The sequence below is a fragment of the Prionailurus bengalensis genome, chromosome B2, assembly GCF_016509475.1.
Source record: "Prionailurus bengalensis isolate Pbe53 chromosome B2, Fcat_Pben_1.1_paternal_pri, whole genome shotgun sequence".
Lineage (NCBI taxonomy): Eukaryota > Metazoa > Chordata > Mammalia > Carnivora > Felidae > Prionailurus > Prionailurus bengalensis.
The window spans coordinates 32810900-32837088 of record NC_057349.1 but is presented as its reverse complement, the minus strand read 5'-3'; the positions used below and the strand labels follow the sequence as shown (position 1 = coordinate 32837088).

The 26189-nt window shown below is 59.5% G+C and overlaps 2 protein-coding genes across 4 annotated transcripts in view; one reads left to right on the top strand and one right to left on the bottom strand.

The window, feature by feature from the left end:
• The first annotated feature begins 963 nt into the window (after positions 1-963).
• Positions 964-19085, top strand: SPDEF (SAM pointed domain containing ETS transcription factor). Its single transcript, XM_043591211.1, has 6 exons — positions 964-1374; positions 12382-12846; positions 14926-15123; positions 16167-16214; positions 16307-16453; positions 18903-19085. The coding sequence occupies exons 2-6, from the start codon at positions 12411-12413 to the stop codon at positions 19079-19081; spliced, it is 1008 nt and encodes a 335-aa protein (XP_043447146.1). The 5' UTR covers positions 964-1374; positions 12382-12410; the 3' UTR covers positions 19082-19085.
• Positions 19086-22566: 3481 nt separating this feature from the next.
• Positions 22567-26189, bottom strand: part of PACSIN1 (protein kinase C and casein kinase substrate in neurons 1) — a 56934-nt gene continuing 53311 nt past the window's right edge. For all 3 annotated transcript variants that reach the window (XM_043591208.1, XM_043591210.1, XM_043591209.1), the window contains exons 9-10: positions 25965-26152; positions 22567-25433 (exon numbers count right to left, since the gene is read on the bottom strand). In XM_043591208.1, coding sequence (XP_043447143.1) covers positions 25324-25433; positions 25965-26152 — 298 coding nt within the window. In that variant the 3' untranslated portion in view covers positions 22567-25323. The remainder of the gene's footprint in view (positions 25434-25964; positions 26153-26189) is intronic.

The following is a 26189-nucleotide window of genomic DNA, read 5'->3' as shown; positions in this document are numbered from 1 at the left end:
GGTTAAGGTGAGTTCAGGCCCTGGGGTTTCCTAGAAGCCCTAGAATACTCTCACTGTGGGCAGTCACACAGGCCCTCTTGAGACCAGAAAACAACGATGAACGTTGCCTAAAATGCCCTCATCTGACAGAATGGGGGTAGCTGTGCTTGGTGCCCTTCCAAGGTGATCCAGAGAAAGGAAGCGCCAGCCCCCTGTCCTCCGGCGACATCCTTCAAGCCATCTGGCATAATGGGGCGAGACCTTTGAGCTCAACCTTGCGGTCCTCCTGGGACTCATGCAGGTGGAAGAGCCAGGCATGGGCACCTCATTGTCGCCATCCTACAGGGACTGTCAGAGAGCAAGCTGCTGCTGGCCGGCCCCCACTCTGGGCTGGGAAAGTGAGCTCCCGATCATCCCTGAACACCACTGCATGATGGGCCTGCACAGGCCCCGTGGGGCACAGAGAGCATGGGTCCCACATATGGTGAGAGGGCCCACAAGCCTCAGGTCCTTTTCCACGGGGTTCTCTGAAGTTCCTTCCATCCCCGGCCTGGAGAGCCAGACAGCACCTCCTCCAGGAAGCCCTCTCTGACTTGCCTTGCTGGGTGCTTCCACGGCCCTCCACTGGGGGCATGGGTGGCTCTGAATTTCCACTGAGCTTGCTTGTCTGTTCCCCAGTCTTGGCTGCTCCCTCTTCGTGTCCTGTCCCACATTGCTCTAGATGTATTCCTTGTATCTTACACATACTATAAGCTCAGTGGCTACGCATCAACTAATGAACATGAGTGAGTAAGTGAATGCATAAGTGAGTGAACGAATGAATGAATGAGCAGGTTTTCTAGCTGCCAGAATATGGATCCCCCATCAAGGAGAGGGAGGCCTGCAAGGGTTAACCAGGAGTCCGCCTGTGGTCTGAGGTAAGCAGGGAGCATATTTGTTCAGGTAAATAAGGAAGGATTACTTATAATGGGAAATCAGGCCTGGCCAACTCTTCATCTCACGGCTGCTTGCCTTCCTCCCAGCACATTCCTGCACTCTGCCCGTGTCCACACTGCCCTGCAGATCTGGAACCCCAGCCCACCACGGCCTCCATGTAAGCCCCTCAGGCTAGGTCTTGCCACCGTGCGGGCAGGTGGCCCCGGGCTGGGAGCGAAGGGCTCCCTTACAGGGCACACAGCCCTGAGATCTCAGAGGGCCACCCCTCGAGGGTGGCCAGGCCCCCAGCGGCCCACCCAAGTATCACCTCTGCCCCCAGCCCTTCTGGCCCCTGGTCCCACTGCCCCCCCCCAGATGCCTGGCTGAGACCCAGCGGTGGCCCGCGCTGCCCACGCCTTCTCCTTGCCCTCAAGGTTGGCTCCACGGTGGACGGTTCCCTGGGCACCAGGCAGACAACGGGTAAGTCTGGTGGGAAGGCAGAGTGCTTTGCCATGGGGGCTTCCCCCTCCCAGCCGTGCGGAGCGGGTGACAGAGGGCAGGAGTTGGAGGCATGGTCCCCGGGTCCAGAACTGATCTCCCAGGCATTGCTGGCCTGTGATCTGGGTCCTTCACCCTCAGAATCCCCTGATCCTCCTTATACTGCCCATCTGCGCCCCCTGCCCTGGGCTGACCCCAGAGCCCGGGTGAGCCCTTGGCCTGGTGAGGTCCAGGATGGCCCCCGTCTGGAGCCCACCTGGAGCCCAGCCCATACAGCCTGAAGGGAGGCAGCCTTGCAGGTGCAGAGCCTTGGTCCCCGAGACACGGCCAGTTCTGCTTGGCTGGCGAAACACAGACGACCTTTCTGCCGCTGCCAGCCACAGCTGCTCTGCCAAGAGAAGGGTCCGCCTGGGGACAGGCCGCGGTGGGCAGGGGCTGGCCGAAGCCTGGAGGCTCAGGGCCGGGCTCTGGGTCGGAGCAGGAGGGACAGGCCCAGAACCCGGGGTTTGGGCGGTGGTGGGCCAGGACCCAGGTGGGCTGGGGAGCTGCGGAGCGAACAGGGCTCGAGTACCCAGGGAGGCAGAACGCCGGTCTGGGCGTTCTGGGCCTGCGGGCCCCGGTCTGGGCACGCTAGGAGAAAAAAGGGACGTCCTTGGGGACACTCATGTCTAAGATTTGCCAGATGTCTGCTGTGGGGAGAGAGGGAAGTGATGGTGGAGAGGACAAGGTAGAAAGCCAGAGGGTCTGGATGTCTGGGGACTCCCCTGGAGGCTGGACCAGGTGTGCGCGTGTGTGCGTGTGAGTGTGTGTGTGTGTGTGTGTGTGCATGTTGGGAGTGGGCAGTCCCATGGAGCCGGCCCCGGATCCCCTCACCCACCCAGCAGCCCATACCCAGGCCACAGGCCTCCAGTGGCCCCTTCCCTATATGACAGTAACGGCCTTTCTCCTTCTCCTTAGTCAAGTCTAGGACTCGGCCTCATTTCCTGCTTCACGACAACCCCCAGTAAGGCCGCATCTCCCCAGCACCAGCTGCTCGGCTGAGTAACAAAACAAACAGGCATCGGGCTTCCCCAGGCCCGAGGTGGCGAGGTGGCGGTTGGGATGGGCAGGAGACTCCCCAGCACACAGGGCACCCCCCCCCCAGCCCCCACCGACACGACCCAGCCCAGCTGGGGGTGGGGCTAGAGCCAAAGACTCCCAGCTTGAAGTTTCACCCCGCCCCCCAAACTCACAGAACTTTGGGGAGAGGGAGCATCCTCAGGGCTGTTGGGGAGGTTGAGGTGCGGAGGAGATGCTCTCTGAGGGTGGGGAGCCACCCTCCCCTTTGAGAAATGAAAAAGGCGCTATGAGGACACCTAGAGCCGAAAACTCTGTCTCTATTGGTCTCGTTTCTTGTGAGTTAGCAATTATAAAACACCCACGGTAAAATGCGACGCCATTTGATTTTCCCAAGGACGCTCTGAATTGCATGGAGCTTCTCTGTCCACCAAGCCTGAGGGAAGAGGGTGGACACTCAGCAGGTGTTCCGTTGATCAGAAATAAGTAGAAAAAAGAGGAGAACCCACTTTCTACCACTGAGGTCATTGCAGATACAAAGTTAATACCCTTGAAACAATTAGGGCCCCATTTTGTGCTTAAACAGCTTGGTGCGGCTTGAGTGTAACCTGGGGAAGTCAGTTCAGACTGACCTGGGGACAAAGACGCTTTGGGTGGAGGGCAGGAAAGGGTGGGTTCAGGCCCCCTGTGTGACCTCGGGCAAGTCACTTTTCCTCCCTGCCCTTGTAGCTCCTTGTCTGTGTAATGAGAAGGTTAGACAAGGTGGCCTCCTCTGTTAAAGGAGGCTTCGTGGAAGGGACAATCTGGAGCTGGGTTTTGCAGGCTGTATAGGAGTTGGTGGAGGCAGACTGGCTGGATGTGCCAGCTTTCTAAGATGTGTGCTTTCCCAGGCTTGTGCCCCAGGCTTGGGTCAGCAGAGGTGGGTGGCTCTAGCTCTGGCTCCTCCTAGAGGCCAGGGAGGGGCGAGTGAGGCCAGCAGCTGCCCCGGGCTGGACTAGAGAGCAGGATGACCTCAGGTAAAGCCCAGACCTCCCTCGCCACCAACCTCAACTCTCCCCCAGCCTCCACCCACCATCACCACCTGCTTCTTCCCCTGTTCCCTTCATTCCTCACCCCATCACCTTTCCCTCCCCTCTTCTCCAGCCCCGTCCCCTCACCTGCTCCCCGGTGCCACCTTCCTGAATGTTCCACCCATCTCAATTTGGTGCCACCTTCCTGAATGTTCCACCCATCTCAATTTGGTGCCACCTTCCTGAATGTTCCACCCATCTCAATTTGGTGCCACCTTCCTGAATGTTCCACCCATCTCAATTTGGTGCCACCTTCCTGAATGTTCCACCCATCTCAATTCGCAAGAAATTTCCATCCACCTTCCCTCAATCTTCATAAGCCTTAAGGCATGCTCTTGACAGCCCATTTAACAGACAGGATCACTGAATCTCCGAGGAAGCCAAGTCACTTATCCCAGTCCCAGAGCTAGAGAGCAGGGAGGTGAGGCTCCATCCTGGTCTGGGACCCTCCCCTTGCCCCCTCCCCGCCCCCATCCCATTCTTCACCCCGCCCTGCTCCCCTAGCCAAGGGAGCAGCCTGTCAGGTAGAACAACTCTTCCCAAAGCAAACTTTGCACAAGGCGAGTTGCCCTGGGCTCTTCCTGACATTTAATGCTGGGCTCCTTCCCCTGCCTCGTTTGCATGCTCCTGGCTCAGGAGGTGCCCCCTGCCAGATTCTCCTCTCCTACCTTTCAGCAGCTGGGGCGGGGCCTCCAGACCCAGGGAAGGTGAGCCTCCTCATCCCTCCGGACTGACGGACTGACCGCTCCTCCCCTGCCAGGGACCTGTGTGACTCTGCTGGGGACCAGATAGACAGGCCCCCATTCAGGACCTTAGAAAGGGACAATGAGGCCTCTCTGGGCACCACCAGAGTTGAGAAGCCCTCCCTTTTCCCTCCAGCTCTGGGATTCAGGAGAGGGGCCCGGGGGTGGCTGCCCAGCCAGGGTCTCAGCACCCAGGACTAGTGACATTGGTGGGGACCTAAGTGTCTCTGCTCTTGGGCAGCAAGTTCTTCCCGTCTCTGACTCCCACACCCCCCTCCACAGGGCTCTAGGACAGAAGGGCGATGTGTCTCCGCTAACACTTCACAGATGGGGATGTGTGCCCCAGTAACTCCCTAGGAACCCATCCCCGCCCACCTAAACCTCTTTTGAAGCAATTTCTGTTCTTAGCCTCCCAGGACAGTTCATTCTGGACTTCTGTCATTTTGTGCAATGTTGGAGTGCCTTCACTTTGTCCTGAAACCCCAGGGTGTGCTCCCCAGCCCTATGATTGGGGCTCAGGGCACATTTTCTCCCTCAGCCCTGTCAAGACTTTATAGATTCACCAACCCTGGTTTATGGAGTGCTGTGCCTGGCCTGGGGGAGGCCGCCGAGACACGTGAGGCTAGAGACGGGGGGGGGGGGGGGGGGGGGGGGGGGGGGGGGGGGTGGGTGGGTGGGGGGGGGGGGAGGGGGGGGGGGTGGGATGGGTGTGGGGGGTGGGGGGGGGGGGGGTGGGGGGGGTGGCGGGTAACAAATGTGCGCACCTGCCTCTGGGAGATCGCAAAGCCTGGCCAAACCCCAGAGACGCAGGTGCCTTTGAGTCCCTGTGTCACCGATGAGGAGGCAGAGGCCAAGAGGATGGGCCAAAGTGCCACAGGCAGGAGCCCGGAGAAGCCACGTGTTCTCACACCCTCAGGGACCCGGCTGCCCAGCGGGGCCAGTAGCTCGGGGAACAAGATGCCCATGAAACATTGAAGCCTGCATCCTGGAGCAGGTGCTGGGAGGGGTGGTATGGGGCCGAGGTGCTGGAGGAGCGCAGGGAAGAGGGGCGATTTGTAGGGTCCTGGGGAGACTGTGCCAGAGGGAGGCGGGGCAGCCCAGTCGGCACTGCTTGAGCGAAGGTGAAATTTGCATGGCCAAGGGAGAGCAAAGGAGCTCGATGGGGTACTGAGACCAGGCCTGTCTCAACAAGGGCTGAATGAAGACGTGAGCCGCAGTTTCTGAAAGTCAGGCAAGACTTGAACTTGATATGGCTGGAAATCGGGGCTGTGGCCTGACCACCCCAGCATCACTGGCTCTAAGCCCTGGATTTGTCCCGGCTGGGGTCTTGGCTGCCTGCATGAAGTGGAGAGGGGACGCTGCTGGGGTTGGGAGTCCGTCTGATGCGCCATATGTGAGGCCAGAGGCAGCCTGCCAGAGCCCCTGCTTGGGCAGAAGGCTGGGCTGGGTTTTTCAGAGGCTCTGGACACCAACCAACTCCAGGGGAGGGAGGCAGGGAGGAGACACAGCCACACCCCTTATTCTGCCCAAATGTCCACCCTGAATCACGTTTCTACTTGCCGGGGGAGCCCCTAGAGTCCGCCTGTTTCTCCGACATCCTGCTTCCAAGTCAGGCTCAGGGGCAAGATGGGGGCCATGGGATCATAGAATCCAGACAGCGTCTGGGCTAGAAAAGCCCTGAGAGGTGACTTATCCCCTCAGAGGACAGAAAAGGACACTGGGGCCCGGAGGGGACCAGGGGCTGCCCAGGGCCCCACATACAGCGCGAACAGAGCAGGACAGGGTCTCACATCTCCAGGGGCTGAGGGCTCCAGTTCTTCCCAGGCCACCCCTCCCCACCCCCTGCCTTTGGAGCAAAGTCAAACACAGGGGAGAGCTTGAGGCTGAGGTGGGTTTCTGCACCTCCAGGCTGCAGGCGTCCGCGCCACCCAGAGCTCCGCTGTGGGGCATTTGCAGGGGCTGGGTCAGCGGGAGGCCTAAGCAAAGGTGAAAGGGGTGGGCAGCAGGGGGACCCTAGAGGCTGGGAGGTGCTGAGTCACAGCACTGTGTGAAAAGAGGGAAGTGCTCCGTCTTGAGTTCCGGTCCCTGCTCAGTCACCACAGACACTTCCCTGGTCGCGGTCAAGGCTCCCGTGTCTGTCAGGTGGGAGTAATAGTGGCTGCCCCCTGGGTTGGCTGCACGAACCCAAGGAAGCAGTTTGTTTAGCTGGCCTTCACCTTGTCCCAGACAGGGTCACAAGCAGTGTCTGGAAGGGTGAATGCGTGGACGCCAGTGGTACCCGTGCAGCGGGAGCAAATGGGAGACGGAGCTGGTACAAATGTGCCTTTGGGCTCCTGGCTGCCCGAGGCAACTGTGGGGAAAGCAGACTAGACCAGACTCCTTGATGTTCCCTTGAACCTATTTGCTCCTGGCCCTGTGTCCCAGCTCCCTACCCAGCTTCTGATTCCTATAGCCTCGCTGCCCCCCACCCCCCGCCAGTCTCCACACACACCTCCAGGCTCAAGCTGAACCTCCCAGAGAACAGGGCTCCTGAAAAGTTAGGCCAGGGGCCTGCCCCGGTCTGGGATCTGACGAGGTGGGAGAAAGCCAGGAGACCTAGAAGAAACCTACCTCCCCTGTTCTCATGCTGAGCCCAAGATAGACAAGTCCTCCCCCAGTCACCCCTGAGGGACCCACCTCCCTACTCTCTGTCCTTGGAGTCGCCAGGGGCAGCAGGTGCCTGGGGATGACCACAATGGGGTGCTTGAGGAAGGCCAGAGCTGCCTGGAGGTAGCCAGCCTGGGACACCTTCCTGGGTAAGAAGGCAAATCTGTCCAGTGGAGAGAGGTGGCGCTCTGGACAGGGAAGGGTGGTCAGTAAGGAGGAGGCTGGGTCCTTTTATTGGGTCCAGCTCGTTCGAAGAACAGTTTTAAAGGGCAAAGGGAGCTGAGGTTCCATGGAGGGCGGGAGTGACTGAGGAGAAGTAAGGGGGCAGGAGAAGGGGTGGAAGAATGAGAAAGTAGCGGGGAGAGGCTGGGTCCAGAGGCGGGCAGGGTTGGGCACTGGCCTCAGTCTCCCTGCATCCTGGGCAGGCCAAGCTTCTCTCCAAGGTGCTGACCAGCTAACTGGGGGGCAGGCCCGTGTGGCCCCTACCCACTCTGCATGGCCCCTGGCCAGGCCCTAGTCACACCCCCACAGTCCCCTGACCCTGACAGATTGAAGGAGGCCCTTGCATGGAGGGAGAGAGAGGCTGACAGCCAGGACGGTGGGCCACAGTGAGGAAGCCCCAGAAGGTCTGCCCCAGCTGGTGGAGAAAGGCCGACACAGAGCTCAGTGGCAGGTTCTGTCACCCCCGCCCCCCCCCCTCCCCTGGTGCTCTTGTCTTGGTGCTGGGGTCTGCAGCCAGGGTCCTGGGCTCTGGGCAGCCTGAGGCTGGGTCTCACGATGGAGGTAGGGGCCCGAGAACATTTATCCCACCCGCAATCCCCCCGGGGGTGCGATCTGGGAGCCTGGACTGAGCAGGATGTGGGAGACAGGCTCCAAGCCCATAAGCGCCCAGAGCCTGCCTAAAGACCTCCCTGGTAACTCCATTTCCCTGAGGCTGTGGCCTCTGGAGATATCAGGCGATCTTCTGCCGGTGCCAGGTCGGGGTGGCAGTGAGAACCCGGGAGGCCGGGCAGTGGCATGAAACGGCTGCTATAAATCTCCAACTCTGGGTCCCTCTGCCCTCTCTCCTTGATCTGCCTTCCTGAGGGAGTGGGAGGTGCTGAGAGAAGGGCCCCTGAGGAGGCTAATCCCTCTGGCCGCAGCCCCACGGCCCCGCTGGTCTGGCCCTAGATCTGGGCCTTGGCCTCCACCAGCTGTTACCAAATTTTCTTTGTTTGGAGTCTGAGCCAGAGCCTCTGGGGCAGGAGGGAGCCAGGACATGCTGAGCCTTAATCCAGACATGTGGTTTAATCCAGAAAAGATCAACTCGAGGTTTGGGAGCTGGAGGCATCGCTCAGGAGACGGGCAGCATCTTGGACCCAGCCTGCATAGGCCAGTGGGAGGGCTGGGCCAGCCTTCACAGGGGCCCGGGCTTGGCAAACATGGGGCTTGTCCCAGGACCCTGTGCCTATGGAGCAGGAGCCTGAGGGTCAGCGGGCCCCAGGTTTGGTCCTCGCTCTGCCATGACTATGGGCACGTGCCTGCCACTCTGTGAGCCTCATTTTCCCCAGTGCACGTGTGTCTTCATGGGCAAACAATCACCTGTGGATGTAATCATGGTTGAACTGCACGGCACAGGTGGAAAGAGCTGGGAAGTCGGCTGTTGAGGAGGGCTTCCTGGGAGAGGAGGGGGCTTTGGGCTGAACTGTGATGAGAAGGAAGTGGCATCCTGGGCAGGGGGATGGCAACACAAAATAGCCATGTTGTGCCCACAGCACTGGGGCCAGGGGAGAAATGCCATTGTCATTAGAACCCGGATAAATGTCAATCGATCCCTGGTTTTGGTCCAGACCCTGCCACTGACCAGCAAATGAATCCCTTCCCCATATGTGATCTACAAAACTTTCGTATGACATATAGTCCCTTCCAACTCTGGTAATCTGGGCTGGGTAGGAGGTGAGCTGAGACATGGGCACCAGCCATTGGGATTGCAGGAGGGTGGCAATGGGGAGCCATGGGAGGTTCTTGAGCACAGGTGCCTGATGAAGGAGCATCGAAGGGAGATGAGCTTGACAGTGGCGTGGAGTGAGCAGTCAGGAGGTGGGAATGGACTTTGGAGGATCAAGTTGCCCAATCAGGAGGTGGGCAGGACCCTGGGAAAATGGACTGGCCAGTCTCAGAGGGAATGTGGCACAATGAGCACAGCCTTTGCGTGTCCAGCTGGGGACTTCTGGCAAGCTGTATTAAGACCTCTGTGCCCCACTGTCCACATCTATAAAATAGGGCTCCCGAGCCCACGTCCCCTGGGGCTGTGGGTAGTAAAGGAGTGACAGGCGTGAATGCTCTGGGCCTGGGGAAGTGCTCACTGAGCAGTTCTCTCTTCCAGCCAGAGTCTGGCCCCAGAGCCAGATGCCAGAGTTGCAGGCTGGACACTAAAACCCCCGGCTCCCTGACCAGTAAACCAAGGTCCCCCCGGATCTGGGCTGCGGGGGTCAGAGCATTCCCCACCACCTCCCCACCTCTGGACCGTCAGATCTTTCCTCCCACCGCACAATTATTATTTTTCACCAGGGAGGTGTTGGGAGCTGGGACCGAGCCTTGGTTGAGAGCAGGTTCCCTGGCATTTAGGAGCAAGGTGAGGGGGAGCCGAAATGCAGGGTGGGGCGGAGGCGGGAACTCGCCTGGACCAGGAGTCAGAAGACCTGGATCCAAGTCACTTATCTCTGCGCCTTCACTTGCCCATCCACAAAATGGGAATGAGCATAAGGCCCGGTTGCCGCTCTCTGAGGAAGGACAGATGCAAGGGGTGCTCGCTCAGTGAGTCAGGGATGTGTCATCACATCCCGGCCCAGCAAATGCTGCCACCTGCCCCGCCCGTTCATCCTCACTGACCCCTCATGCCACCGTGCCCCAAAACAGCAGCTGCCTCCCACCCCACCTGTGGCTGCAGCCACGCAAGCAGGAGCGCCACGAGGGAAGCAAGTTCTTCTGCTTCTCGGAAAAGCTTTCTGTCTCCCTGGCACTTGGCCCAGGGTGCTGGCAGAGACTATCCTAACGTGGCAGGCACGGGAGCCCTGGGGACGTGGATGGGGCGGGAGGCAGGAAGGGGCGACGAGGTGGGGGGCTGAGAGGGGCTGTCCAGGGGTGGGGCCTCCTAGGGGGTAGGGCGTGGGCATAGGCCAGGGTGGGGACCCGGGAGCAGAGGGGGCTGTTGGCACGGCCTGGGTAAATAATGTTGGGCCCACAGCACACATGTGTGTTTGCACAGAAGGCCTTGAAATGATTCCAGGCCTGCCCTCTGCCCCCCGCAGCCCCACCCCACCCTGACCTTTCCTTCCTTGTCACTTAAAGGAGCTCTTGAAAGGGAGAGTCGAAATCAAAGGGAACACCCTTCTCTCTTGCTGGCGTTGTCTCCGCCACAGGAAGTGGCACAGCTGCCATGTTAAAGTTGGGACTGTTGGGCACTGCACAAGAGAGGGGACGAGACAGAGCTGGAATTCCACTCGGGCCCCCTTCACCAAACTCTGCTCTCCAGAGAGAAAGATCGCTGTTTTCTGAGATACGTGAAGGTGTGGAATGGGCTAGCTGCAGGCCTAGAGAAGCCAGAAGGGTCTTCCCAGCTGGGTTCTTTCCCTGCGCCCCCTCCAGGGAGGGGTAAATGCCGCTGCACACCGAGGCTAACCGGGCAGCCAGGCCAGTCCCACGGGGGGAGCCACGATGGGCCGGGGAGCCCCCCACTGTCCCGGTGTGGCACAGTACATGTCACCAGTAGAGTCTACCGGTCCTTTGATTAATGCCTCTCCCTCTCACTGGCCCGATGCCTTTCAAGCGGCAATTCTCAAATGTGAGCTTGTGTCAGAATCACCCAAAAGCGGAGCGCCTGGGTGGCTCAGTCGGTTGGGCGGCCGACTTCAGCTCAGGGTCATGATCTCGTGGTCCGTGGGTTCGAGCCCCGCGTCGGGCTCTGTGCTGACAGCTCAGAGCCTGGAGCCTGTTTCAGATTCTGTGTCTCCCTCTCTCTGACCCTCCCCCGATCATGCTCTGTCTCTCTCTGTCTCAAAAATAAATAAACGTTAAAAAAAATTAAAGAAAAAAAAAAATCACCCAAAAGCTGAAACACACTGCAGGGCTTTCCCGGGGCTTCTGACTCGGTCGCTCCGCGGTTGGCCTGAGAATCTGCATTTTTTGCCATGTTCCCAGGTGGTGCCGATGCTGCTGGCCCAGGCACCACTTCGTGAGGAACACGTGAACTTGCCCTTAACGGGTTCGTCTGCTCCTTTCCTTCCTGCTGACTTTCATTAGGAGCGTGTATTTGTTGATAATCTTCCACCTCTGTCCTGAGTCGTGCTGGAGTCCCGGGCCCACAAATCACAGAAATAGCCCAGAAACCCTGGGGTTTTGGTACCTGTACATCTCCTGAGGCCCCTGCCTCACCCGATCCGCCTACTCCAATAGGGGGTGCAGAGAAAAAGGGCCCTCGGCAAAGCAGGGCCTGCATGACCGCTGTGGAAAGAGGCCTCCAGCTCCTGTTTTGAGGCCAAGTGGTAGCCCCCTGGGGGGCCTCGGGGCGGCAGGAAGAGTGGGTGTCTAGGTTTCTGGGGGCCTCCGTCGTTCCCCAGAGCATGCTCCTCCTCCCCTCTCTCCCCCTCCCCGCACCCTTCCCTTGCAGGTGGGCACGGCCTCCTCAGGGCACACTCCTCCAGGGCGAGGGGAAAGGAGAGGGCCCTGGGAGCTGGGAGGGGCAGGGGGCAGTACCTTTGGGGAGGAAGAGGTGGGTAGGTACAAGGAACCCAGTCCTGAGCCAGTGTGGCGCCACTCAGTGACTGCCTCAGCAGTGTCAATTTGTCCACATCCCCCAAATGGTGGTGGAGGGGAAGAGGGCCCGCCTCCCTGACTTGTGAGTGGCTTCTACCCTGCCACTCCCCTCACCTGCTCCTCGCTCCTTCAACCGCCAGGTGAAGGTGATGGTGACCTTCTCCCTTCCCCACCGTCTTTAGGAGAAGAATAAAAGAAAACAAGCTTTGCTCCAGAAAGAGATTTGGGTTAGCTCTCAAAAGGAAGGGTTAGCTCTCCACTCCACAGGACAGTGGACGGGGGATCTGGGCATGGGCTGGCCTGGGGCCAGAGGCGCGGACACTAAAGTTTACTTGTCCAGGCCTCAGTGTGCTCATCTACCAAATGGGGCTACTCATGCCTTCCGTTGTGAGGCTTGAATGAGGTCGAGGACCTCAGAAGGGTGTGGTAAGCACACCACGTGGGTAAAGATTTGCTGCTTTCAGCCAACCTGGCTTTCTTGGGGAAAGCTGTTTACACCTCACTTTCTTTCCCAGCCAGGAGCCTATCTGCCCAGCCCTGTCCTAACTGCCCAATGACCCGGAAGCCCCAACTCTCTCCCTGGCCCAGTGGGCCCCTCATCCCCATAACCAGCTTAGTGGCCCCCACGGGGATGGGGAAGCAGCCAGACCCTGATTGGCCTTCCTCTCTTATTTCTGCAGACACAGCCAGCAGCCCAAGCAACGGCGGCATGGGCAGCGCCAGCCCGGGCCTGAGCAGCGTGGCCCCCGGCCGCCTCCTGCTGCCCCCCGACGCTGTGTTGCGCACAGGCGTGGAAAAGGCGGCCGCGGGGGCGGTGGGGCCCGAGAGACGGGACTGGAGCCCCAGCCCGCCTGCCACGCCTGACCAGGGCCTGTCTGCCTTCTACCTCTCCTACTTTGACATGCTGTACCCTGAGGATGGCAACTGGGCCACCAAGGGCCCCGGGGCCAGCTCTCGGGAGGAGCCACCTGAGGAGCCCGAGCAGTGCCCTGTCATCGACAGCCAGGCCCCCGGGGGCAGCCTGGACTTGGCACCGGGGAGTCTGACCCTGGAGGAGCACTCGCTGGAGCAGGTGCAGTCCATGGTGGTGGGCGAGGTGCTTAAGGACATTGAGACAGCCTGTAAGCTGCTCAACATCACTGCAGGTGAGCCTTTCCGCACGTCCCCCTCCGTAAGGCGGGCCGCAAGCAGGGCTGAGGTCGCTGGGGGTGTGGGGGGCCGCGCAAGGTGCACTCTGGCCACCCCTGGCCCGGCCTCAGCAACACCAGGCATGCTGGGGATTCTGCACATACAGTCAGCCCACGGCACACAGCAGCTGGGAGCCTGGGAAGGTTCCTACCCTCTCTGCCCCAACTGCTGGAGGCAATGCAATCAAGCTCTACACCATCTGACCCTCTACCCCCGCCCCCCTCCGGAGGCGTCTCCACGCTGGCCTCATGTTACTCTGCTCCAGCCACACCTGTTTTTTGCTCTGCCCACAACCCTCACGCCTCAGGACCTTTGCATCTCCTGGTCTCTCAATCCAAAACGTTTTTCCCCCAAAGAGTTTCTCGGCTCACCCCGTGCCTCCTTCAGATCTTGACTCAAATGGCACTGTCTTGATAAGGCTTTCCCTGCCCCCACTGTTGATATTACTGTCCACACCGCCAACTCTTACTCCTCCTACCTGCTTTATTTCTCTCATCGCGTGGACGGTCCGATGCCCTGCATATTTTATTTATCCATTTTATTTGCTCTCTGTCTCCCCCACTGGAATGTACACACCCCAAGGGCAGGGATTTTCATTTGTCTGGTTCCCTGCTACATCCCCAGTTTCTAGGATGGCGCCTTGCACATAATAGATGTTCAATAAACAGTAACTTCTGAATATGGCAGGCTGTGTTCTAGCACTGGGGAATAGAGTGGGGAACACAACACAAAAGCCCCTTTATCCACTGAGCGGACATTACAGTGAGGGAAACGGATCGTAGATAACTAGATAAATGTGTGTCACTGGTCCGGTGGTGATGAGGGCTCTGATGAGGAGGGAGCATTAGGAGTCCAGGCACACACGTGTGCGGTTGTGGGGCTGATGCTGTGAGTTGAGGGGCTGCGGGGTCTCCAGCCTCCTGTTCCCACTTCGTCTCTCCAGCTTTGGGCAGGCCTGACCCATCTCCTGGGTCCCCGGATCCCGTGCTGCTGTCACACAAAAAGTCTTCAGGCGTCCCTCAGGCCCAGCCCCTCCTCCTCAGAGTCATCCAGGCCCGGCCCCCGCCCCCAACCATCCCTGCAGGTGCCCCATGCCCGTCCTGCCCCTGGAGGTTTCCCCGTTCTGCCTCCTCTCCCACACCGGGCTGGGGAGGGGCCTACCCTCTGAACAATGGAGACAGAAACAAATTGCTTTGACCCTGGGAAGGAAAATGGGTTTATGAAGTGGGGGCAGCCCAGCCTGCAGGTCATCCAGCTAGGGCACCAGCTTAGGCCACAGTGTTCGCTTGGAGGCCCCATTGTGACTGTGCCACCAGCCCAGCCTCCACCCACAGGCCCTGCCAGGCTCACCCCAGAGCAGCTCCCCGGGGAACCTAGCCAGTGACTCTCTTCCTAGCCTCTGCGGCCTGGAGAGCCGCATCATGACCGCCCGGTGCCCTGCCATTTATTCTCTCAGTGCTCATGCACTGAGAAGCTAGTACATACCCGGCCCTTTGTTAGCTGTTGGACAAGAGGCTACAACTCTCTGTGCCTCAGTTTCCTCATCTGTAAAATACGGTGGAGATTAGGATTCGGGTTGCAGGACTAATTCCTGGTTGGGTTATTTTCCCTGGTTCCTTGAAGGGTTTGGGGAAGGCAAGAGGCAGCTGAGAGAGAAGCTCAGGTGTCTCTGGTTTAATGTCACCGCCCCCTCCGGGGAGGGGGCTTCCTGAAAGGCCTTCTGAAGGGACTGGAGGGGTCGGGGGGACCCGAGGTCTGGGTGAGGTGGGGGGTGCAGAGGCCCCAGGCTACCCTGCCCTGAGCCAAGTTTGTTTTTAGGACCCCGGCTCCTCTGCCTCACTCCCCTCTCTTCTTGGGTGCCCCCTCCACAGGGCCCCTCGAGGCCCTCTCTGGCCTGGCCTGTTCTCACCCCAGGAGCACACAATCCGGGCCACAAGCTTCCCGTTCCCACGGGCGCCCCACCAGAGCAGAGCCGGCCACATTCGGGGCGGTGGCCTCAAGTAGCCCGTGGAACTGAGGGAGTGTCTCTTGTCCAGACCCCGTGGACTGGAGCCCTGGCAACGTGCAGAAGTGGCTCCTGTGGACAGAGCACCAGTACCGGCTGCCCCCCGTGGGCAAGGCCTTCCAGGAGCTGGGGGGCAAGGAGCTGTGCGCCATGTCGGAGGAGCAGTTCCGCCAGCGCTCACCTCTGGGTGGGGACGTGCTGCACGCCCACCTGGACATCTGGAAATCAGGTGGGACGCGGCATGGGTGAGAGAGGCGCCTCCCGAGCTCCGAGCTCCGAGCCAGGGACCCTGAGGGGGGCGCTAGGCTGGGACTCCTGCCAGGGTCGCTCTCTGCGGGGGGGAGGAAGCAGCTGGTCGGTCCCAGTCCGTACTCTGTTCTAAATCTCAGCCCCACTTGCTGCTGCCTCCCCAGATCCTGGGCCGACTCACCAGCCCTGACCCACTCCCAGCCCTGGGCAAACCCACAGCACTTAGGGCCAGAGCGTGTGGGAAGTTAAAAGGTAGGAGTCGGACTGTGAGAGCGCGGACGGCATAGCTGATGGGGACCGTGGGGACCACGAAGTCCTCCTTTGTCCTTTTGAAATTGTGTTTGTCTGTTCTGTGTTGTCTTCCATTAAAGGAGTAATGAGGTAATCAGTGTGCATGAGTTCTCAAAAGACCATAATGGAAATAGTACCGTGAAAAGGAACTTCCCCCCCTCGCTCCTGACCCCCTGCCTTCCAGTCCCCCTGCCTAGAGGCAACCACCGTTACTGGTTTCTTGGGTACGTGCTGGAGAGAGTCTATGCACACAACGAGCAAACATACACGTGTGGTTTTCACCCTTTTGTAACATGGATCGTGCCAGAGTATCACACTGTTCCACTCTTGGTTTATCTTGGACCCGGCTCCCCAACAGCATCTCTACAGCTGCCCTATTTCTAATGGCTGCGTGCCAACCCCTTAATGTTTAAATCACCTCGCATCCCACTGCGTGCCCTGCACGGAGCTGCATGGTTTGGGGGAGGCAGTGCTTGCCCCACGAGTCGAGGCCCCTGCCCTTAGGGGTCTGGGATCAAGAAAGGCATGGGACCCACTCATATGTATGACCAGTAGAGACCGGTGTCCTGCCCCCGCCCAGTAGCTGGCAAGTGCCTGGCTAGAGAGCCAGGTGGTGATGGGGGCAGAAGCTGGCTGCCCCCATCCACGCCGCTTGGTCTCAGTCCCACCCGAACACCCTCTTCTGCCCTCTGGGTCTGCCCTGGGTCTCAACCTTCTCTCCTTGCCCCGCAGCGGCCTGGATGAAAGAGAGGACTTCTCCTGGGGCGATCCACTACTGCGGTGAGCCAGGGCCAGCAGGGAGGGGCCAGGGCTCTGGGGTGCAGGGTCGAGGGGTGGCGCCCCACTCACCGCCCCCCTCCCTGGCTGCCCAGCTTCCACCAGCGAGGACAGCTGGACCGACAGCGAGGTGGACTCCTCCTGCTCCGGGCAGCCCATCCACCTGTGGCAGTTCCTCAAGGAGCTGCTGCTCAAGCCCCACAGCTACGGCCGCTTCATCCGGTGGCTCAACAAGGAGAAGGGTGAGCCGGGCTCCCCACGCGAGCCGCAAGGGGATCGGGCCTCACTGACGCTGGCGGGAGCCTGCTGGCCTCCTGCCGGGTGCCAGGCACAGGGATGGCTGGGGGTTGGGGGCTGGGGCAGGGGAACCGCCCCTCGCTTTTGCCCCGAATGCCGGACACGCTGCCGTCACTGGAGCGTCAGGATCTGCGTGCAGCTTGTGTCTCCTGACCAAGCTCTGTCCTATACAGGACCCCCAGCTCCACACGGGGCCAGGGACATGCTAGGGACTCAATACCCTGCCGAGAACTGGACACAGTCTTCCCCTTCAAAACATCATAGCTTCCCCCCATTGTTGGGGCGCCTGGGTGGCTCAGTTGGTTAAGCGTCCGACTGCGGCTCAGGTCATGATCTCACGGCCCGAGAGTTCAAGCCCCGCATCGGGCTCTGTGCCGACAGCTCAGAGCCTGGAGCCTGCTTCTGATTCTGTGTCTCCCTCTCTCTCTGACCCTCCCCCGTTCATGCTCTGTCTCTCTCTGTCTCAAAAATAAATAAACATTAAAAAAAATTTAAAAAAAAACAACAACATCATCATAGCTGCCTCAGGGAGACTGATGTGCCCAGTGAGAAATACCACGTGGGCCTCATAGGCAGTATTAGATTTCCGAGAGGCCACATAAAAAAAAAAAGGTAACAGGTGAACTTTTAAAGTTTATTTATTGTGAGAGAGACAGAGAGAGTGCAAGTAGGGGAGGGGCAAAGAGAGAGAGAGAGAGAGAGAGAGAGGGAGAATCTCAAGCAGGCTCCATGCTGTCAGCACAGAACCCACGTGGGGCTCGAACTCATGAAACCGTGAGATCGTGACCTGAGCCCAAATCAAGAGTCGGATGCTTAACCAACTGAGTCACTCAGGTGCCCCTTAACAGGTGAATTTAATTTTAATAAGCTTTTATTTAATCTAATATTACAGATTATTAAAATTTCAACACATAATCAATATAAAAATTACTAATGAGACATTTTTACTAAGTCTTCAAACACTGGTGAGTATTTTACACTTATAGTACATCTCAATTCGGACTAGCCACATTTCAAGTATTCAAGGGCCACATACGGCTAGTGGCTACCTCACTGGACAGTGCAGGACTAGATGGTGTGTGTGTGTGTGTGTGTGTGTGTGTGTGTGTGTGTGAAAAGACTCAGAGCCAAGAAACCTGGGTTCTAGGCCCTATCCTGTCATTAGTAGCTATGGGTATTGGGACCTCAGTCTTCTTATCTGTAAAATGGACAGGATTCATTCCTGCAACAAACCTTCACTGAGTACATCCTCTGGTTCCACACCAGCCCAGCCAACATTTACGGAGAATAAGTGTCCCTTTGGTGCAGGGCGGATTCAGCTGCACCCCGTCCTCGAGGGACCTGCAGGTTATAGGAGAACCAGCAGTGATGAGCTGGGGTACAGAGCGTGCCGGGGCTGCGACAGGGCGGTGGGGGCAGCTGTGCCTTGTTCAGGAGGACTTCCCGGGAGTGGTGACTTGGGCTGAGTGTGAAGGACAAATAGGGGCTAGAGGGGGTGGAGAGAAGTTCCTGCACAAGGCACGGTCACCCTCGTGTCTATTTGAGACTTAATGCGAGCCCGGTCCTCAGGAAGACGGTTCCATGATAGACTTCTAGGGCGAGGAGATCAGGGAGGGCAAAGTGGTCTGGGAAGGCTCCCTGGAAGGAGTGTGCTGGCTTGGGTTTTGCCAGGAGGGTTTAGAACGAGAACTGGGATTGTTAACAATGTAATAGTTCCTCCCAAGGGAAACTTCTGTCAGACTCCGCTGTAAGCACTTTCTGTCGCCACTCAACAAACGGTAGTCATTACAACCCCCTCCACCCGCACAATAAAGGGGCCTCAAACAGCTTCTCGAGGTAGAATATGGCAGAGACGGGCTTCAAACCTAAGGCAGCCTGTCTCCAAATCCACTCTTTTCCCCACCTGCTCTGAATTAATCCTACCAGAAAGGGCCGTGTTGGCTTCGGCTGAGGATGGCAAAGAGGTCTTTCAGGCTTGAGAGCTGCTGGTCAAGGTGGTGGGGGCGGGGGCGGAAGTGGGGATGACCTTGACAAATGAGCTGTAGGCACAGCTCAGAGCCCCACAGGGCTTCTGTGCAGGGTGTGCAAACCCCACAGTAGGAGCAGAGGCTGGCAGGGGCCAGGCCCTCGGGGCCCCAAATAACCCGCTAAAGTACGCAGGCTCACCCTGCACTCAGCAGGTTTGTGACCCCATAGTATCATTTATCACTTACTGGGGCACAAATTTCCTTAACCCTTGCTGCCACCTTGGGAGTAGATAGTATGCCCCCCACGCCCCCAGCCTGGCCCTCACCCCCCACCGCCGACACTGACCTGCTGGTTTTGGTCTTTCTCCCTCCTGGCACACCCCCGCCTTGCACCGCTGGCTCTCTCTGGGCCCACCTGCTCCCCCAGGCATCTTCAAAATTGAGGACTCCGCTCAGGTGGCCCGGCTGTGGGGCATCCGCAAGAACCGGCCGGCCATGAACTACGACAAGCTGAGCCGTTCTATCCGCCAGTATTACAAGAAGGGCATCATCCGGAAGCCAGACATCTCCCAACGCCTCGTCTACCAGTTCGTGCACCCCATCTGAGGGCTGCAGACCAGGCCCTAGGCCTGAAACTCGCCCTCGCCAGACCTCCCTCCTGCCCACCCCTGTCTCTGCCGGACCCTGAGCCGAGGGAGACTGCAATCTCCTGGCGTCGGAGTCTAAGGTCCTGGAGGGGACGGCCCTCTGCTTCCAGGGGCATAAATGAGCTCTCCGGGGCCCGGGGGACCCCGAGGAGCGCTTCCTCCTCGGGCCTGACTGCTCACATGCCCAGTTCCCTGGAAGATGGAAGGAGACAGGGCTGTCCTCAGTGTTCATGGCTCCCCGGGGAAGGCCATCCCTCCACCCCAGCCTCTGACCCCAGAATTTCCAGAGCAGAGCCGACAGAATGACAGTGACTTAGCCAAGGCCACTAGCAGTCCAGTGCTCCCTGCTGCCCCATCCTGCACCATGCTTGGCGTGGTGCTAGGAGACGTCTGTGCCCCCGAGTCGGGAAGCCTGGGGTGCTCCTGGGAACGGATAATAAAGATACTAGAGAACTACCGTGGCCCCAGTGTCTGTGCAGCGAGTGAGTGGCACAGCCCCGAGGCCACCACTGCTCAAAGTGGTTGTGGTCACAGTGGCCTTGGGGTGGTCACAGGGGGCTTCCTGGGGGAGGTGGCATTGAGGGGAGTCTAAACGGAAAAGGGTAATTAATTGGTAGAGGCCGTGGGAGAGAGGCAGTGAGCCTTCAAGGCCTGGGAGGGGCTAGAAACACCCTCATCTCCTCCCACCCACATGGGGGCCCATAGGAAGGAGCAGGGCTGGGGCTGAAGAGGGTCTAACCTACTTAGGCAGGGGGAGATGGTGGCGTCCTCCACGGCCTCTTGCTGTGCTGTAGATCGGGGGCTTTCTGCCTTAAGTGGCCAGAGTGCTTAACCCTCTTGAGAGGGGCCCCTCAGCCCTGGTCTCTGCTTGGCCAACCAGAATGGCTCTGGGATGGGGCAGCAGGGGTGAGGAGAGAGTGGGCACTTCAGCCCCCACTATGAGACCCTGGCTCGACAGCAAACGGGTGGAAGAGAGGTTGACTTGTTTGTGGTGTCTCTCTTGGAGGGTCCCGGACCTCTGCCATGCCCTCTGCCGAACACCCCACGGGATGGGGATAGGTAGGGCTCAGAAGGTCTGTATGTGTGCTGAGAGGGGTAGAGGGGGACCTACCACCCACTCTCCTGGGGGCATCAACTGTCTCAGCTTCCTCACATTTGCTCAAAGGTGACCTAAGGGCCGACTGCGTGCTAGGTATTTCTACTGCTTTTTTGTCATGAACCCTCCCAACAAAACTGTGAGGTAGGCGTGACTCCCCTATTCTGCGGACCACGAGACTAAGGCTCAGAGCAGTTAAGCAACTTGGAGCCACACAGCCAGCCAGCGGCAGAACCAGGAGCTGGACCCACAAGGACAGCGCGCTCTCTGCCCCTCCACGTCTCCTGCTGTGTGGCTGGTCGGCACCTTTGGCCTCCATAACCCGTAGGTTCTGATGACAGGCTTCCAGGAGACAGGACTGGGAGCCTGTCAGTGCTGCCCAGGCCACTGGGGGTTAAATGCTGCCCTATTCTGCTGCCTTCTGCCCTCAGCAATTTTATTGTCTCCAGAAGAAAGTTTACTTCTGCCAGTGAGCAAACACCACCTTGGCATCTGTCAGTTGGGACTGGACTGGCAGGAGGAGGGGGCCCTGCCCCAGGCCTGTGCCTCGGCCATCTGCCTCCTCCCAGGGAGGGGGCCGCCTGGGACCCTGGCCAGAAGTCAGCTCAGCTCTGCTGAACTGGTTTTTTCTCCAGCCTTCTTGACCTGCCCCCAGCCGAGTCCCTGAAGCCACCTGCTTGCAGGTTCCCAGCTCGACCCGAACCTGGAGCGGCTTGGGGTCTTGGGCTGGGGCTGGGAGGGAGGAAAGGAAGGGGAATTAGGGGCCAGGAGTGGGGTGCAGGAGCTACTCCAGAAAGGAGAGCTGTGGGGGGCTGAGGCAGGTCCCCGCTGTGTGGGTCTGCCACAGTGCACACATCCCCTTGGCAGACACACACCCATCCAGTGACACTCTGTGTGCTGACAGCAAACTTCAGAGTCCTCTTCTTCCTCCTCCGCACACCTGTCCGGCAGAACTCCCTCCAGCCTGCTATTCCCTGACCCTGCTCCCGGGACTCTACCTGCAGTGCTCCCCACAGCTGCATGGAAGAACCTGCACAAAAGGCAACCTTGTCTTTACTTGAAGGCTCTTCTGTTTGGCTAAAACCAGGGGCTTGTCACTGGAGGTGGATCTGGGGGAGAAAGGACACAAGGTGGAGAACAGATCACCCGCCACCTTGACCTTTTCTCCCTGTCCAGAGGCCAAGGGGACAGCAGCAGGGGCAGGGGAGGCGGGGGGGGGGGGCTGCAGTATATTTGCCTTGAATAATGGGTTTGTGTCAGGGCCCTGCCAGGCTGCCGGGCCTAGAGGGGCCTCAGAGAGACATCTGACCTGACTGGGTGAAGCCAAGGCCGGGGTGCGGGTGAGGACAAGGCGAACTGGCTGCAGAACTCCAGCCCTGGCCCAGAGGGGACCTAGCTGGGGGTGGGGAGGCTGGAGCAGGGCTTGGGCAGGGTGTGGGCCCGGCAGGGCACAGCCAAGGGTCCAGAGCCTCGGTCCTGCCCACTCCCTCGAGCGATCCTCCAGGAGGAGCCCTCCCAGGGGTCCCACACAGAAATGCTGTCAGAGGACAGGCAGGACACAGAAAAACATGGCATGACCTGGTATCACACCACAGAGAGCCTGGGACTGTGAACAACCAGGAACCACAGGCCTCGGCAGTCACTTTTACAATTTTGATTTTAAAAAATGGGGCGCCTGGGTGGCTCAGCCGGTTGAGTGTCTGACTTCGGCTCAGGTCATGATCTCACAGTTCGTGAGTTCGAGCCCCGCGTCGGGCTCCGTACTGACTGCTCGGAGCCTGGAGCCTGCTTCAGATTCTGTGTCTCCTTCTCTCTCTGCCCCTCCCCTGCTCATGCTCTGTCTCTGTCTCTCAAATAAAAATTTAAAACCTGGGGGCACCTGGGTGGCTCAGTTAAGCATCCGGCTCTTGATTTCCGCTCAGGTCACAATCTCATGGTTCCTGGCACTGGGCCCCATGACTCTGATAGCACAGAGTCTGCTTGGAATTCTCTCCCCGTCTGTCTCCTTCCCCTATTCATGCGTGCTCTCTCAAAATAAAAAACGTAAAAAAAAATCCAAACCTATTTAGAGGTCAAACCTTGAACTTGAGTTTGGGACCCCAAGTATCCCAATGTTCTTGGTCAGTGCTCATCACCAGGCACCCAGAACAGTAGGGTCACACCATCTGTCACCCTCCCTGTGCAGCAGGACCCGGGGCCCCGGAAGGTTAAGAGACCAGCCGCCAGCCCACTGGTGGTCAGCCAGGACAGCACGCAGCATGCTGGGCACCATCCCCCCTGACAGACACCCCTGCCACAGAGAACTCTCAGCTCGAGAGACACACAAGACTCAAGAGGACCACATCCAGCCAGGTTGACACAGTTCCGGATTTTATCCACAGTCGTACAATCACAACTGATATATATATATATTTGTATTTATATACCTTTAAATTACACAATCATGTACAAAACAGGTGCATTGCTGAGACCACAGCACTTCTCGGAGTTTCACAAGTGTCGGACTAATGGAGTCAGGAAGCCTAGGGCAGCAGATGGCGGGCGGCAGGGCAGCCCTGGTCCCTTGCAGAGCCGGGCTGCAGAACGGTGGTTAACTGGGGACAAAACACATTAGTCGCCGAGCCCCACAGGGCGGGCCCGTGCAGCATTGAGGGTGTGGGTAGGGGGCTACAGGAGGTGGTGGGCGCGGCGGGGGCGCGGCCCCCACGCTCGGTGGTGAGTGCCCTGACACCAGCACTGACAGGCGGGGCCAGGCCCCTAGAGCTCGGGGGAGGAGGGGGTGGACCGCCAGGTAGGAGACCCTCATCTCCGGGGTCCTGAGGAGCCTGGGGACCGAGGGAGACTGGTCCCAAACTGGGCCGTGGAGGTGGTTGCTCAGAAAGGATGGGATTTCAAGTCCCTGCCCCGGGGGTGGGCAGCTGGAGTGCTGAAGGGGACAGGTCTGGGGTCCAGCCAGGACCACAGACCCTCCCCAGGTGCTAGAAAGCCACTGGCACAGAGAGGGGGAGCCCAGGCCCCAAGGCGCAGATGTGCCAGTTTCCTGCCTTCCAAGGGTGGTGAGGGGCAGAGGCCTCAATCCCCACTCCCCCACCTGGAGGAGAGACCCAAGAGGGTTTTGTTCTGGAACTGGGAGGGCGGAGGGCTTCCAAAATCTTGCTTCAGGCTCCGAGGGGGCCTAGGGCACATCTCAGGCTGCAGCGGATGCCCAGAGAGCAGTGACAGGAAATGGGGTGCTGGGGGTGGGGAGTCTGCCTGTCCCTGGGGGTGCCATCATCCCCCCCCTCCAACTCCCCTGGCCCAGTTCAGGCCCCTGCCAGAGTCTCCCAGGATCTCTGCACTGTGAACAAGGGTCAGGGCCTGGAGGATGGGGTCCATGACCTAATAGTAGACTGTCGGGGGAAGAAGCAGGGAGCAAAAGAGGACTGAGGGGTGCCAGAGGGCTGGGTATCCCACTGTCTTTACCTGGAGGCCGGGAAGGAGGACGGCGGGGGGCGGGGGGCAGGTGCTGTGGAAGGGGGTGGGTGTCTGCAGCGCTGAGGCCCAGAAGCAGGGCTCTGCCGGCGCTACCGGAAGTCCCAAGGCCTCACCCTTGAGGCTCCCAAGAGATCCTTCTTCCAGCCATGTCCTCCCACCTCGAGGTTTTGTCCTGCCCTGGTCTGTTTCTCCGAGCCTCCCAGGGGCCCCCACATATGGGAGAGGCTGGTACCTGGTACTAGTATGTAGTAACCCAACACAGCTTTCCTTCACCAAACACAGGAAACACTCCAGCTCTGGGCAAGCCTTTTGCCTCCCCCCACCCCCAAATGTCCTTTAACTGCTACCCAGGCTTAGACATAAGGAGGGGCTGCCAGCAGGGGGGATGCCGCTCCAAGGGCAAGGGCGGCTCCAAGGGCAGGGGCTGATTGAGGAGGAGGGGACAAGGAAGAAAGGGTGACTGTCCTGCCCCTGAGGGCCCGGGCCCCTCCCTCCTGCCAAACCCGTCTTTCCCATTGGCTGCAGTGTCCCTGATGGTGCCAGGCTGGAAGCTCCCTCAGACACCGCCCCCCCTCTCCCCCCCAGTGTCTTCCCAGACAGGCGAGAGAGGGGAAGGGCAGGATGGGAGGCCACAAGGCTTAGTCTCCTGCAGGCTGGCCGAGCCTAGTGCAACTAGGGCTTCAGATGGACATGGAGGGAGGAAGGCGGGTGGACAAGGTGCCCTCCCCCCCCCCAGGAAATGGGAGGAGGCCACTACAGTTGCGGGCTTTGCCTCGGGCTTTGAGGCCCCTCCCCCTGCCTGAGGACTCATGAGATGGAGGCAGGGTCTCCGCAGGTGACCAAGAGGTATGGCCCTGAGGAAGAGCCTGCGCCCAAATGGCCAACAGCTGGAAAGAAGGGCCCCAGCAGGGTCTTGGTCCCTCAGCTGAGCCTCATCCCAGTGACACTGTCATCAACTCCAGCTCACCCCTGGTCATGTCTGGGGGAGTCCAGGGATCCTGGGAAGCATCTAGGGGAGAAGAGAATGACGGTTCCTCCTCCAGCCCCACCGGTCATCAGGGGCGAGGCCAGGAGAAGAAGGGCACTCCCCGGGGCAAAGTGGAAGACTAAAGACTGGGAGGCCCCCCTTCCCTGGGGTCTGGAGGGGAGGCCTTTGAGAGTAGGGTGGTGGAGAGAGGGGAGCATCGTGAGGCAGAAGGAAGAGGTCAGAAAACCGAGCCCAGAGAAGAGGAGGGGGACGGGCGCTGGCAGCCTGGGGTGGGGGTGAGGGGTGTAGTCCGGGGGAGTGAGGCAGGAGAGAAGGGTCCGGGAGACATCCCTCAGGGCTCAGGAGACTCTTTGGTGGGATCTGAAGAGCAATGTTGGAACGTCTCTGTTGGGCTAAGTACTAGGACCCTCGCCTACCCTGGGGCCATCACCCCAAGTCCCACCACCGCCCTGGCCTCCAGGCAGCCCTGCAAATGCTTCTGTCTCTGTATTTTTTGTTTTGTTCTGTTTTGACTTTTAAAAAAATAAAAGCTTGATCGGAAAATATGTCTGGAACTCTATGGCGAGGGAAGAGGGACAAGAGAGAGAAGGGAGGGGAGGTGGCGGGTGAGGAGTGAGGGGTGGTGTGAAGGGGAGAAGGGCAGCTAGATGGCCTCCACGTAGTTGGCGGGATAGAGGCCCAGCTGCCCACTGTCCAGCCGCCCGCGGCACCATCCCTGCTCGTCCTCCTCGCCCAGCTTGGTGAGCTCATCTCCTAGGAAGGGGACACAGAGGAGCTCATTGACGGGGGTGGGGGGGGGATGGGGACGCTTAGAGAGAGTTTAGGTAAGCCCTCCAATACTATTATTCTAGGCCCACCCCAATGCCCTCCCATGACTGCCCCAAGGTCACTCTGAAGATCAGCCCCAGCCACACCCCCACACCCAAACACCTAACCTGGTGCTGCCCCCAGCCAAACAGCTAATCTGGGTCTCGGTCCTGCCTCCCAAGCCCAGGCCCCGCCTCTGGCTCCCTTTTTCTAATCCTGTCCCTTCTCCAGGCAGCCCCAGCCCTCAGGCCCCGCCCCCACCCTATTCTCAAGTCCCGACTCCACCCCTGGCACCCGGTTGCCGCTCTCAGGCCCTGCCCTTGCACCCTAATTCGTGTCTTAGCTCAGGGGCCAGGACCACCCTCCAGGTTTGGCCCCGCCCACGCACAAGGCCCCGCCCCCAGCCCCGTTCCCAGCAAATCCGGGAGTCTCCTGCCTTCACGCCCCACCCCCCCAGCCCAGCCCAGCCCACCATACCAGCCTTGAAGCTGAGCTCGTCCTGCTCCTGGCCGTCGTAGTCATAGAGTGCCCGCACACGCACTCCCTTGGCGTCGTCCTCGAAGGGGTTGGAGCCCCCATTGGCCTCATTGCCCCCAAATGGGTTCCCGCTCTCGTCGTCCGACCATTCGGTTGCATAAGGCTGGCCCCTGTCGTAGCTGCTAACGCTGAAACACAGCGAGGGGACACAGCATGAACTGCCCC